The sequence below is a fragment of the Oncorhynchus mykiss genome, chromosome 28 (genome assembly GCF_057628025.1).
Source record: "Oncorhynchus mykiss isolate SJ-2025 chromosome 28, ASM5762802v1, whole genome shotgun sequence".
Classification (NCBI taxonomy): Eukaryota; Metazoa; Chordata; class Actinopteri; order Salmoniformes; family Salmonidae; genus Oncorhynchus; species Oncorhynchus mykiss.
The window spans coordinates 1,655,310-1,670,541 of NC_143049.1; the positions used below are offsets into that span (position 1 = coordinate 1,655,310).

The 15,232-nt window shown below is 47.3% G+C and overlaps 1 protein-coding gene across 3 annotated transcripts in view; it reads left to right on the plus strand.

The window, feature by feature from the left end:
• The window catches only part of LOC100136604 (insulin receptor), a 140,039-nt gene that overhangs the window by 45,771 nt on the left and 79,036 nt on the right, over nt 1-15,232 (plus strand). For all 3 annotated transcript variants that reach the window (XR_005040201.2, XM_036966057.2, XM_036966058.2), the window contains exons 3-4: nt 2,128-2,258; nt 2,620-2,813. Coding sequence is in view for 2 of the 3 variants with exons in the window: in XM_036966057.2 (XP_036821952.1) it covers nt 2,128-2,258; nt 2,620-2,813 (325 nt within the window). In the remaining variant the exon portion in view is untranslated. The remainder of the gene's footprint in view (nt 1-2,127; nt 2,259-2,619; nt 2,814-15,232) is intronic.

The following is a 15,232-nucleotide window of genomic DNA, read 5'->3' on the forward strand; positions in this document are numbered from 1 at the left end:
CCAGACAACACATTGGTTAAAGCTGAGGGTGGATCTGCGGCTGCCGCTGTACTACAGAGTGGAGTCTACTCCCTTTACTGGATCAGGAGTCTGTTTGCTGTGTGTAGGCCTGCAGTCTGTTAGAGGGAGCGGCAGTATGTGTGTGGATTTTTATTTGGATGGGAGGGGTCGTCCATGTTGCAGCTGAGTTGAGAGTCTGGAGAGGAAAGGGGGAGACAGAGGGGCAGAGGGAACACCCAAAATTTAGAGAAAATACGTCAAGATGATTTTGTCGATGTAAGCTTCTCATTCAGAAATGTGTGTATCTAAACCCCTCTGTCCAGGATTTGAACAGAGGAAACATTTGATGCAGTTCTATTATCTGTCATTACCCTACTTTTACACAGATAAAGCGTGCAATTGTGCTGGTAAAAGAGTTTATCACTCAGGAGGATGTCAGTCACTTATTTTTCTCATTTTTGTTTTGCTCTGCATTTTCGTAGAGCTATATCTTTAGGTGTGTAAGTGTGTGTGTGTGCGCAGTTTGCTTGTTCAGTCTGTTATTCATGCACACAGACTCCAACAGTCCTTGTGGCCTGACCTGAGCCCCTCGTTAGGCTGCTGGTCAATCTTAATCTGTCTCGATAGGACTATATGGGATGAGCTAATCTGGTGGACAGGCAGTCAGCAAGGTGTTTACCTCTCTCTGACACACACACTGCCAGTGCCAACTGGCTCTGCACCTCAGCGATGGCACTGAACTTTACTGTGTGTGTGTACATGAGTGTGAGCACCTAACCAGTTTATTCTTGGCAGCTTGGCACTAGATGAAGCATGCGTGCGTGCGCCCGTGTGTGTGTGTGTGGGTGGCTAGGTCACATTTTTAGAAAGGGGCCAAGGCATCAGTAGCATTCAGTGTCTTCACAGCAAACCTGGGTCCAACACATACACTGAGTGTACAAAACATTTGGAACAACTTCTTCATGTTGAGTTGCACCCCCTTTTGTCCACAGAACAGGCATGGACTCTACAAAGTGTCGAAAGTGTTCCACAGGGATGCTCTCCCATGTTGACTCCAATGCTTCCCATAGTTGTGTCAAGTTGGCTTGATGTACTCTGGGTGGTGGACCATTCCTGTTAGGACTATAATGACACTAGAAGCTGGAAACTGTTGAGCGTGAAAAACCGGTGACACACTCAAACCGGTGCGCCTGGCACCTACTACCATACTCTGTTCAAAGGCACTTCAATCTTTTTTCTTGCCCATTCACCCTCTGAATGGCACACATACACAATCCATGTCTCAATTGTCTCAAGGCTTAAAAATCCTTAACCTGTCTCCTCCCCTTCATCTACACTGATTTGAAGTGGATTTAACAAGTGACATCAATAAGGTATCATAGCTTTAACCTGGATTCACCTGGTCAGGCTGTCATGGAAAGAGCATGTTTTGTACACTCATATATATCAAATTCTGAGTGAGAAAGTTAAACGCGCAAATATCCAATGTTAACCTTCTCTGTATATTCATGGTAACATCCACATTGGTAACATTCACAATGCAAAAGTGTTTAGAAACATATTCTATTCTTATTTACAATAAAAGTGACTCCAAAATGACACACTACATGATTTACCATTAATTTCTATTGGGCACAAAATAATCAGAAAAATAACCAAAACAAACCGCAAATGCATCCAACAAATGTGTGGAGTCACAAATTGATATAGTCATTGCATGCTATGAATATGGATCTAAACTTTTTACTACTTTAATACTCATACAAGTGAATTTGTCCCAAATACTTTTGGTCCCCTAAAATGGAGGGATTAAAAAAAAGGGATGTAATTTCTAAACAGTTCACCCAATATGGATGAAGATACCCTCAAATTAAAGCTGCGTCTGCACTTTAACCTCATAGTCATTGTATCATTTCAAGTCCAAAGTGCTGGAGGAAAGAGCCAAAACAACAACAACAACAACATTCACTGTCCCAATACTTTTGCAGTTCACTGTATCGCTCAGCCCTAGGTGGAAACATTCTGAAATCGAGTGAAACGGCCAGATATTACCTGAACTCTTTCTCTCTATGTAAATCCTGTCACTAACCCCCCCCCCCCCCCCCCCCGCCTTCTGCACTCCCACAGTGTGCCCCCCCAGCTGTAAGCACCGGGCCTGTACCAAGGACAACCAGTGTTGCCATGAGTCATGTCTGGGGGGCTGCTCTGAGCCCCAGAACAGCAGCAGCTGTGTAGCCTGCAAGAACCTCCAGCACCAGGTACCGTATGGAGCAGTTCAACACACTTGAGTAACATTTGTTGCATGGCAATAAAGTTTTCATTCTTCAAGAATTCAAATTCTTGATGGGTGCTAGAGATGTATTTTATTAACCTGTAGATTTATTAACCTGAGTTTTCCCTGTGAAATATAGTTAGATGCGTGCGTGCGTGCATACTAGACACAAGCTTACTTATCTATTGCTGGAGGGGGGGAAGCTGAATCAAAACAGAATCGTGTTTATTTAAACTTTATTTAAACATATGTCTGTCCAGCAATGGAAAATAGCACTTAAACGTGTTATACTGAATTGAATTGATGTGGATGCTTTCCATCAACTCATCCCTATTCCCTAATACCAGGAGGCCTGTGTGGACCGCTGTCCCCAGGGATATTACACCTACAGGGGCTGGCGCTGCGTCCCCTTCTCCTTCTGCCAGGACCTCCACAACAAGTGTAAGCAGAGCAAGAGCAGCGACTGCCATGAGTATGTTATCCACAACGGAGCCTGTATACCTGAGTGCCCCTCCGGATATACTACTGTCAACTCCACCACGTAAGTCTACTTACTGTATATTCAACTCTACACCGCGGTCAACTCCACTATGTAAGTCTATAATACAGTACTATACACCACCATCAACGCTAGCACGTGAGCCTAAGTACTATGTTTGTATGCTGTATGAATTATATTGTCAACTCAACAATGAAGGGTAAGTCTACTCTATACACCATTTACGTGTCTGCAGTCGTCTCAATAGGTACGCGTCTGCAGTCGTCTCAATATGTACGCGTCTGCAGTCGTCTCAATAGGTACGCGTCTGCAGTCGTCTCAATAGGTACGCGTCAGCAGTCGTCTCAATTGGTACGTGTCTGCAGTCGTCTCAATTGGTACGCGTCTGCAGTCGTCTCAATAGGTACGTGTCTGCAGTCGTCTCAATATGTACGTGTCTGCAGTCGTCTCAATAGGTACGCACGCGTCTGCAGTCGTCTCAATAGGTACGTGTCTGCAGTCGTCTCAATATGTACGTGTCTCCAGTCGTCTCAATATGTACGTGTCTGCAGTCGTCTCAATATGTACGTGTCTGCAGTCGTCTCAATAGGTACGTGTCTGCAGTCGTCTCAATAGGTACGTGTCTGCAGTCGTCTCAATAGGTACGTGTCTGCAGTCGTCTCAATAGGTACGTGTCTGCAGTCGTCTCAATATGTACCTGTCTGCAGTCGTCTCAATAGGTACGTGTCTGCAGTCGTCTCAATAGGTACGTGTCTGCAGTCGTCTCAATAGGTACGTGTCTGCAGTCGTCTCAATATGTACGTGTCTGCAGTCGTCTCAATATGTACCTGTCTGCAGTCGTCTCAATAGGTACATGTGCCGTCTTCTCAATAGGTACATGTGCAGTCGTCTTAATAGGGACGTGTCTGCAGTCGTCTCAATATGGACGTGTCAAAAGTCGTCTCAATATGGACGTGTCTGCAGTCGTCTCAATAGGGACGTGTCTGCAGTCGTCTCAATAGGTACGTGTCTGCAGTCGTCTCAATAGGTACGTGTCTGCAGTCGTCTCAATAGGTACGTGTCTGCAGTCGTCTCAATATTTACGTGTCTGCAGTCGTCTCAATATTTACGCGTCTGCAGTCGTCTCAATATGTACGCGTCTGCAGTCGTCTCAATAGGTACGCGTCTGCAGTCGTCTCAATATGTACGCGTCTGCAGTCGTCTCAATAGGTACGCGTCTGCAGTCGTCTCAATAGGTACGCGTCAGCAGTCGTCTCAATAGGTACGCGTCTGCAGTCGTCTCAATATGTACGTGTCTGCAGTCGTCTCAATAGGTACGTGTGCCGTCATCTCAATAAGGACTTCTATGCAGTCGTCTCAATAGGTACATCTGCAGTCGTCTCAATATGTTCGTGTCTGCAGTCGTCTCAATATGTACGTGTCTGCAGTCGTCTCAATAGGTACGTGTCTGCTGTCGTCTCAATAGGTACGTGTCTGCAGTCATCTCAATAGGTACGTGTGCCGTCATCTCAATAAGGACTTCTATGCAGTCGTCTCAATAGGTACATCTGCAGTCGTCTCAATAGGTACATCTGCAGTCGTCTCAATTTGTACGTGTCTGCAGTCGTCTCAATAGGTACGCGTCTGCAGTCGTCTCAATAGGTACGTGTCTGCAGTCGTCTCAATTTGTACGTGTCTGCAGTCGTCTCAATATGGACGTGTCTGCAGTCGTCTCAATATGTACGTGTCTCCAGTCGTCTCAATATGTACGTGTCTGCAGTCGTCTCAATAGGTACGTGTCTGCAGTCGTCTCAATTTGTACGTGTCTGCAGTCGTCTCAATATGGACGTGTCTGCAGTCGTCTCAATAGGTACGTGTCTGCAGTCGTCTCAATATGTACGTGTCTCCAGTCGTCTCAATATGTACGTGTCTGCAGTCGTCTCAATAGGTACGTGTCTGCAGTCGTCTCAATAGGTACGTGTGCCGTCATCTCAATAAGGACTTCTATGCAGTCGTCTCAATAGGTACATCTGCAGTCGTCTCAATATGTTCGTGTCTGCAGTCGTCTCAATATGTACGTGTCTGCAGTCGTCTCAATAGGTACATGTGCCGTCTTCTCAATAGGTACATGTGCAGTCGTCTCAATAGGTACATGTGCCGTCTTCTCAATAGGTACATGTGCAGTCGTCTCAATATGGACGTGTCTGCAGTTGTCTCAATAGGGACGTGTCTGCAGTCGTCTCAATATGTTCGTGTCTGCAGTCGTCTCAATAGGTACGTGTCTGCAGTCGTCTCAATAGGTACGTGTCTGCAGTCGTCTCAATAGGTACGTGTCTGCAGTCGTCTCAATATGGACGTGTCTGCAGTCGTCTCAATATGTACGTGTCTGCAGTCTCAATTTGTACGCGTCTGCAGTCGTCTCAATAGGTACGCGTCTGCAGTTGTCTCAATAGGTACGTGTCTGCAGTCGTCTCAATAGGTAAGTTTCTGCAGTCGTCTCAATAGGTACGCATCTGCAGTCGTCTCAATAGGTACGCGTCTGCAGTCTCAATAGGTACGTGTCTGCAGTCGTCTCAATAGGTACGTGTCTGCAGTCGTCTCAATAGGTACGCGTCTGCAGTCGTCTCAATAGGTACATGTGCCGTCTTCTCAATAGGTACATGTGCAGTCGTCTCAATAGGTACGTGTCTGCAGTCGTCTCAATATGGACGTGTCTGCAGTCGTCTCAATATGGACGTGTCTGCAGTCGTCGCAATAGGGACGTGTCTGCAGTCGTCTCAATAGAGACGTGTCTGCAGTCGTCTCAATAGGTACGTGTCTGCAGTCGTCTCAATAGGTACGTGTCTGCAGTCGTCTCAATAGGTACGTGTCTGCAGTCGTCTCAATATTTACGTGTCTGCAGTCGTCTCAATATTTACGTGTCTGCAGTCGTCTCAATAGGTACGTGTCTGCAGTCGTCTCAATAGGTACGTGTCTGCAGTCGTCTCAATAGGTACGTGTCTGCAGTCGTCTCAATATGTACGTGTCTGCAGTCGTCTCAATAGGTACGTGTCTGCAGTCGTCTCAATAGGTACGTTTCTGCAGTCGTCTCAATAGGTACATGTGCCGTCATCTCAATAGGTACATGTGCAGTCGTCTCAATATGTACGTGTCTGCAGTCGTCTCAATATGTACGTGTCTGCAGTCGTCTCAATATGTACGTGTCTGCAGTCGTCTCAATATGTACGTGTCTCCAGTCGTCTCAATATGTACGTGTCTGCAGTCGTCTCAATAGGTACGTGTCTGCAGTCGTCTCAATAGGTACGTGTGCCGTCATCTCAATAAGGACTTCTATGCAGTCGTCTCAATAGGTACGCGTCTGCAGTCGTCTCAATAGGTACGTGTGCCGTCATCTCAATAAGGACTTCTATGCAGTCGTCTCAATAGGTACGTGTCTGCAGTCGTCTCAATAGGTACGTGTGCCGTCATCTCAATAAGGACTTCTATGCAGTCGTCTCAATAGGTACGCGTCTGCAGTCGTCTCAATAGGTACGTGTCTGCAGTCGTCTCAATAGGTACGCGTCTGCAGTCGTCTAAATATGTATGCGTCTGCAGTCGTCTCAATAGGTACGTTTCTGCAGTCGTCTCAATAGGTACATGTGCCGTCATCTCAATAGGTACATGTGCAGTCGTCTCAATATGTACGTGTCTGCAGTCGTCTCAATATGTACGTGTCTGCAGTCGTCTCAATATGTACGTGTCTGCAGTCGTCTCAATATGTACGTGTCTGCAGTCGTCTCAATATGTACGTGTCTCCAGTCGTCTCAATATGTACGTGTCTGCAGTCGTCTCAATAGGTACGTGTCTGCAGTCGTCTCAATAGGTACGTGTGCCGTCATCTCAATAAGGACTTCTATGCAGTCGTCTCAATAGGTACATCTGCAGTCGTCTCAATATGTTCGTGTCTGCAGTCGTCTCAATATGTACGTGTCTGCAGTCGTCTCAATAGGTACATGTGCCGTCTTCTCAATAGGTACATGTGCAGTCGTCTCAATAGGTACATGTGCCGTCTTCTCAATAGGTACATGTGCAGTCGTCTCAATATGGACGTGTCTGCAGTTGTCTCAATAGGGACGTGTCTGCAGTCGTCTCAATATGTTCGTGTCTGCAGTCGTCTCAATATGTTCGTGTCTGCAGTCGTCTCAATAGGTACGTGTCTGCAGTCGTCTCAATAGGTACGTGTCTGCAGTCGTCTCAATAGGTACGTGTCTGCAGTCGTCTCAATATGGACGTGTCTGCAGTCGTCTCAATATGTACGTGTCTGCAGTCTCAATTTGTACGCGTCTGCAGTCGTCTCAATAGGTACGCGTCTGCAGTTGTCTCAATAGGTACGTGTCTGCAGTCGTCTCAATAGGTAAGTTTCTGCAGTCGTCTCAATAGGTACGCATCTGCAGTCGTCTCAATAGGTACGCGTCTGCAGTCGTCTCAATAGGTACGTGTCTGCAGTCGTCTCAATAGGTACGTGTCTGCAGTCGTCTCAATAGGTACGCGTCTGCAGTCGTCTCAATAGGTACATGTGCCGTCTTCTCAATAGGTACATGTGCAGTCGTCTCAATAGGTACGTGTCTGCAGTCGTCTCAATATGGACGTGTCTGCAGTCGTCTCAATATGGACGTGTCTGCAGTCGTCGCAATAGGGACGTGTCTGCAGTCGTCTCAATAGAGACGTGTCTGCAGTCGTCTCAATAGGTACGTGTCTGCAGTCGTCTCAATAGGTACGTGTCTGCAGTCGTCTCAATAGGTACGTGTCTGCAGTCGTCTCAATATTTACGTGTCTGCAGTCGTCTCAATATTTACGTGTCTGCAGTCGTCTCAATAGGTACGTGTCTGCAGTCGTCTCAATAGGTACGTGTCTGCAGTCGTCTCAATAGGTACGTGTCTGCAGTCGTCTCAATATGTACGTGTCTGCAGTCGTCTCAATAGGTACGTGTCTGCAGTCGTCTCAATAGGTACGTGTCTGCAGTCGTCTCAATAGGTACGTTTCTGCAGTCGTCTCAATAGGTACATGTGCCGTCATCTCAATAGGTACATGTGCAGTCGTCTCAATATGTACGTGTCTGCAGTCGTCTCAATATGTACGTGTCTGCAGTCGTCTCAATATGTACGTGTCTGCAGTCGTCTCAATATGTACGTGTCTGCAGTCGTCTCAATATGTACGTGTCTCCAGTCGTCTCAATATGTACGTGTCTGCAGTCGTCTCAATAGGTACGTGTCTGCAGTCGTCTCAATAGGTACGTGTGCCGTCATCTCAATAAGGACTTCTATGCAGTCGTCTCAATAGGTACGCGTCTGCAGTCGTCTCAATAGGTACGTGTCTGCAGTCGTCTCAATAGGTACGTGTCTGCAGTCGTCTCAATAGGTACGTGTCTGCAGTCGTCTCAATAGGTACGCGTCTGCAGTCGTCTAAATATGTATGCGTCTGCAGTCGTCTCAATAGGTACGTGTCTGCAGTCGTCTCAATAGGTACATGTGCCGTCATCTCAATAGGTACATGTGCAGTCGTCTCAATATGTACGTGTCTGCAGTCGTCTCAATATGTACGTGTCTGCAGTCGTCTCAATATGTACATGTCTGCAGTCGTCTCAATATGTACGTGTCTGCAGTCGTCTCAATATGTACGTGTCTCCAGTCGTCTCAATATGTACGTGTCTGCAGTCGTCTCAATAGGTACGTGTCTGCAGTCGTCTCAATAGGTACGTGTGCCGTCATCTCAATAAGGACTTCTATGCAGTCGTCTCAATAGGTACGCGTCTGCAGTCGTCTCAATAGGTACGTGTCTGCAGTCGTCTCAATAGGTACGTGTCTGCAGTCGTCTCAATAGGTACGCGTCTGCAGTCGTCTAAATATGTACGCGTCTGCAGTCGTCTCAATATGTACGTGTCTGCAGTCGTCTCAATATGTACGTGTCTGCAGTCGTCTCAATATGTACCTGTCTGCAGTCTTCTCAATAGGTACATGTGCCGTCTTCTCAATAGGTACATGTGCAGTCGTCTCAATAGGTACGTGTCTGCAGTCGTCTCAATATGGACGTGTCTGCAGTCGTCTCAATATGGACGTGTCTGCAGTCGTCTCAATATGGACGTGTCTGCAGTCGTCTCAATATGGACGTGTCTGCAGTCGTCTCAATATGGACGTGTCTGCAGTCGTCTCAATAGGGACGTGTCTGCAGTCGTCTCAATAGAGACGTGTCTGCAGTCGTCTCAATAGGTACGTGTCTGCAGTCGTCTCAATAGGTACGTGTCTGCAGTCGTCTCAATAGGTACGTGTCTGCAGTCGTCTCAATAGGTACGTGTCTGCAGTCGTCTCAATATTTACGTGTCTGCAGTCGTCTCAATATTTACGTGTCTGCAGTCGTCTCAATAGGTACGTGTCTGCAGTCGTCTCAATAGGTACGTGTCTGCAGTCGTCTCAATAGGTACGTGTCTGCAGTCGTCTCAATATGTACGTGTCTGCAGTCGTCTCAATAGGTACGTGTCTGCAGTCGTCTCAATAGGTACGTTTCTGCAGTCGTCTCAATAGGTACATGTGCCGTCATCTCAATAGGTACATGTGCAGTCGTCTCAATATGTACGTGTCTGCAGTCGTCTCAATATGTACGTGTCTGCAGTCGTCTCAATATGTACGTGTCTGCAGTCGTCTCAATATGTACGTGTCTGCAGTCGTCTCAATATGTACGTGTCTCCAGTCGTCTCAATATGTACGTGTCTGCAGTCGTCTCAATAGGTACGTGTCTGCAGTCGTCTCAATAGGTACGTGTGCCGTCATCTCAATAAGGACTTCTATGCAGTCGTCTCAATAGGTACATGTCTGCAGTCGTCTCAATATGTACGTGTCTGCAGTCGTCTCAATAGGTACGTGTCTGCAGTCGTCTCAATATGTACGTGTCTGCAGTCGTCTCAATATGGACGTGTCTGCAGTCGTCTCAATAGGTACATGTGCCATCATCTCAATAAGGACTTGTTTGCAGTCGTCTCAAAATGGACGTGTCTGCAGTCATCTCAATGGTTACATGTGCCGTCATCTCAATAGGTACATTTGCAGTCGTCTCAATATGTACGTGTCTGCAGGCGTCTCAATAGGTACATGTGCCGTCATCTCAATATGTACGTGTCTGCAGTCGTCTCAATATGGACGTGTCTGCAGTCGTCTCAATATGAACGTGTCTGCAGTCGTCTCAATATCTACCTGTCTGCAGTCGTCTCAATAGGTACATGTGCCGTCATCTCAATAGGTACATGTGCAGTCGTCTCAATATGTACGTGTCTGCAGTCGTCTCAATATGTACGTGTCTGCAGTCGTCTCAATAGGTACGTGTCTGCAGTCGTCTCAATATGTACGTGTCTGCAGTCGTCTCAATATGTACGTGTCTGCAGTCGTCTCAATAGGTACGTGTCTGCAGTCGTCTCAATAGGTACGTGTCTGCAGTCGTCTCAATATGTACGTGTCTGCAGTCGTCTCAATAGGTACGTGTCTGCAGTCGTCTCAGTAGGTATGCGTCTGCAGTCGTCTCAATAGGTACGTGTGCCGTCATCTCAATAAGGACTTGTATGCAGTCATCTCAATAAGGACTTGTATGCAGTCGTCTCAATATGTTCGTGTCTGCAGTCGTCTCAATATGTTCGTGTCTGCAGTCGTCTCAATATGTACGTGTCTGCAGTCGTCTCAATATGGACGTGTCTGCAGTCGTCTCAATAGGTACATGTGCCGTCATCTCAATAAGGACTTGTTTGCAGTCGTCTCAAAATGGACGTGTCTGCAGTCATCTCAATAGGTACATGTGCCGTCATCTCAATAGGTACATTTGCAGTCGTCTCAATATGTACGTGTCTGCAGGCGTCTCAATAGGTACATGTGCCGTCATCTCAATATGTACGTGTCTGCAGTCGTCTCAATATGGACGTGTCTGCAGTCGTCTCAATATGGACGTGTCTGCAGTCGTCTCAATATGTACGTGTCTGCAGTCGTCTCAATATCTACCTGTCTGCAGTCGTCTCAATAGGTACGTGTCTGCAGTCGTCTCAATATTTACATGTGCAGTCGTCTCAATATGTACCTGTCTGCAGTCGTCTCAATATGTACCTGTCTGCAGTCGTCTCAATATGTACGTGTCTGCAGTCGTCTCAATATGTACGTGTCTGCAGTCGTCTCAATAGGTACGCGTCTGCAGTCGTCTCAATAGGTACGTGTCTGCAGTCGTCTCAATATGTACGTGTCTGCAGTCGTCTCAATAGGTACGTGTCTGCAGTCGTCTCAATATGTACGTGTCTGCAGTCGTCTCAATAGGTACGTGTCTGCAGTCGTCTCAGTAGGTACGTGTCTGCAGTCGTCTCAGTAGGTACGTGTCTGCAGTCGTCTCAATAGGTACATATGCAGTCGTCTCAATAGGTACATATGCAGTCGTCTCAATATGTTCGTGTCTGCAGTCTTCTCAATATGTACGTGTCTGCAGTCGTCTCAATATGTACGCGTCTGCAGTCGTCTCAATTGGTACGCGTCTGCAGTCGTCTCAATTGGTACGCGTCTGCAGTCGTCTCAATATGTACGTGTCTGCAGTCGTCTCAATAGGTACGTGTCTGCAGTCGTCTCAATAGGTACGTGTCTGCAGTCGTCTCAATAGGTACGTGTCTGCAGTCGTCTCAATAGGTACGTGTCTGCAGTCATCTCAATATGTACCTGTCTGCAGTCGTCTCAATATGGACGTGTCTGCAGTCTTCTCAATAGGTACATGTGCCGTCTTCTCAATAGGTACATGTGCAGTCGTCTCAATATGTACGTGTCTGCAGTCGTCTCAATATGTACCTGTCTGCAGTCGTCTCAATATGGACGTGTCTGCAGTCGTCTCAATATGTACCTGTCTGCAGTCGTCTCAATAGGTACGTGTCTGCAGTCGTCTCAATAGGTACGTGTCTGCAGTCGTCTCAATAGGTACGTGTCAGCAGTCGCCTCAATAGGTACGTGTCTGCAGTCGTCTCAATATGTACCTGTGTGCAGTCGTCTCAATATGGACGTGTCAGCAGTCGTCTCAATAGGTACGTGTCTGCAGTCGTCTCAATATGTACCTGTCTGCAGTCGTCTCAATATGGACATGTCTGCAGTCGTCTCAATATGTACGCGTCTGCAGTCGTCTCAATAGGTACGCGTCTGCAGTCGTCTCAATAGGTACGCGTCTGCAGTCGTCTCAATAGGTACGCGTCTGCAGTCGTCTCAATAGGTACGCGTCTGCAGTCGTCTCAATTGGTACGCGTCTGCAGTCGTCTCAATTGGTACGCGTCTGCAGTCGTCTCAATTGGTACGCGTCTGCAGTCGTCTCAATTGGTACGCGTCTGCAGTCGTCTCAATAGGTACGTGTCTGCAGTCGTCTCAATATGTACGCGTCTGCAGTCGTCTCAATATGTTCGCGTCTGCAGTCGTCTCAATTGGTACGCATCTGCAGTCGTCTCAATTGGTACGCGTCTGCAGTCGTCTTAATAGGTACGTGTCTGCAGTCGTCTCAATAGGTACGTGTCTCAATAGGTACGTGTCTGCAGTCGTCTCAATAGGTACGCGTCTGCAGTCGTCTCAATAGGTACGCGTCTGCAGTCGTCTCAATATGTACGCGTCTGCAGTCGTCTCAATTGGTACGCGTCTGCAGTCGTCTCAATAGGTACGCGTCTGCAGTCGTCTCAATAGGTACGCGTCTGCAGTCGTCTCAATAGGTACGTGTCTGCAGTCGTCTCAATAGGTACGTGTCTCAATAGGTACGTGTCTGCAGTCGTCTCAATAGGTACGTGTCTGCAGTCGTCTCAATAGGTACGTGTCTGCAGTCGTCTCAATATGTACGTGTCTGCAGTCGTCTCAATATGTACGTGTCTGCAGTCGTCTCAATAGGTACGTGTCTGCAGTCGTCTCAATAGGTACGTGTCTGCAGTCGTCTCAATAGGTACGTGTCTGCAGTCGTCTCAATAGGTACGTGTCTGCAGTCGTCTCAATAGGTACGTGTCTGCAGTCGTCTCAATAGGTACGTGTCTGCAGTCGTCTCAATAGGTACGTGTCTGCAGTCGTCTCAATAGGTACGTGTCTGCAGTCGTCTCAATATGTACGTGTCTGCAGTCGTCTCAATATGTACGCGTCTGCAGTCGTCTCAATTGGTACGCGTCTGCAGTCGTCTCAATTGGTACGCGTCTGCAGTCGTCTCAATAGGTACGCGTCTGCAGTCGTCTCAATAGGTACGTGTCTGCAGTCGTCTCAATAGGTACGTGTCTCAATAGGTACGTGTCTGCAGTCGTCTCAATAGGTACGTGTCTGCAGTCGTCTCAATAGGTACGTGTCTGCAGTCGTCTCAATATGTACGTGTCTGCAGTCGTCTCAATATGTACGTGTCTGCAGTCGTCTCAATAGGTACGTGTCTGCAGTCGTCTCAATAGGTACATGTGCCGTCATCTCAATAGGTACATGTGCAGTCGTCTCAATATGTACGTGTCTGCAGTCGTCTCAATATGTACCTGTCTGCAGTCGTCTCAATATGTACGTGTCTGCAGTCGTCTCAATAGGTACGTGTCTGCAGTCGTCTCAATAGGTACGTGTCTGCAGTCGTCTCAATAGGTACGTGTCTGCAGTCGTCTCAATATGTACGTGTCTGCAGTCGTCTCAATATGTACGTGTCTGCAGTCGTCTCAATATGTACGTGTCTGCAGTCGTCTCAATATGTACGTGTCTGCAGTCGTCTCAATATGTACGTGTCTGCAGTCGTCTCAATATGTACGTGTCTGCAGTCGTCTCAATATGTACGTGTCTGCAGTCGTCTCAATAGGTACGTGTCTGCAGTCGTCTCAATATGTACGTGTCTCCAGTCGTCTCAATATGTACGTGTCTGCAGTCGTCTCAATAGGTACGTGTGCCGTCATCTCAATAAGGACTTCTATGCAGTCGTCTCAATAGGTACATCTGCAGTCGTCTCAATAGGTACGTGTCTCAATAGGTACGTGTCTGCAGTCGTCTCAATAGGTACGTGTCTGCAGTCGTCTCAATAGGTACGTGTCTGCAGTCGTCTCAATAGGTACGTGTCTGCAGTCGTCTCAATAGGTACGTGTCTGCAGTCGTCTCAATAGGTACGTGTCTGCAGTCGTCTCAATATGTACGTGTCTGCAGTCGTCTCAATATGGACGTGTCTGCAGTCGTCTCAATAGGTACATGTGCCGTCATCTCAATAAGGACTTGTTTGCAGTCGTCTCAAAATGGACGTGTCTGCAGTCATCTCAATAGGTACATGTGCCGTCATCTCAATAGGTACATTTGCAGTCGTCTCAATATGTACGTGTCTGCAGGCGTCTCAATAGGTACATGTGCCGTCATCTCAATATGTACGTGTCTGCAGTCGTCTCAATATGGACGTGTCTGCAGTCGTCTCAATATGGACGTGTCTGCAGTCGTCTCAATATGTACGTGTCTGCAGTCGTCTCAATATCTACCTGTCTGCAGTCGTCTCAATAGGTACGTGTCTGCAGTCGTCTCAATATTTACATGTGCAGTCGTCTCAATATGTACCTGTCTGCAGTCGTCTCAATATGTACCTGTCTGCAGTCGTCTCAATATGTACGTGTCTGCAGTCGTCTCAATATGTACGTGTCTGCAGTCGTCTCAATAGGTACGCGTCTGCAGTCGTCTCAATAGGTACGTGTCTGCAGTCGTCTCAATATGTACGTGTCTGCAGTCGTCTCAATAGGTACGTGTCTGCAGTCGTCTCAATATGTACGTGTCTGCAGTCGTCTCAATAGGTACGTGTCTGCAGTCGTCTCAGTAGGTACGTGTCTGCAGTCGTCTCAGTAGGTACGTGTCTGCAGTCGTCTCAATAGGTACATATGCAGTCGTCTCAATAGGTACATATGCAGTCGTCTCAATATGTTCGTGTCTGCAGTCTTCTCAATATGTACGTGTCTGCAGTCGTCTCAATATGTACGCGTCTGCAGTCGTCTCAATTGGTACGCGTCTGCAGTCGTCTCAATTGGTACGCGTCTGCAGTCGTCTCAATATGTACGTGTCTGCAGTCGTCTCAATAGGTACGTGTCTGCAGTCGTCTCAATAGGTACGTGTCTGCAGTCGTCTCAATAGGTACGTGTCTGCAGTCGTCTCAATAGGTACGTGTCTGCAGTCATCTCAATATGTACCTGTCTGCAGTCGTCTCAATATGGACGTGTCTGCAGTCTTCTCAATAGGTACATGTGCCGTCTTCTCAATAGGTACATGTGCAGTCGTCTCAATATGTACGTGTCTGCAGTCGTCTCAATATGTACCTGTCTGCAGTCGTCTCAATATGGACGTGTCTGCAGTCGTCTCAATATGTACCTGTCTGCAGTCGTCTCAATAGGTACGTGTCTGCAGTCGTCTCAATAGGTACGTGTCTGCAGTCGTCTCAATAGGTACGTGTCAGCAGTCGCCTCAATAGGTACGTGTCTGCAGTCGTCTCAA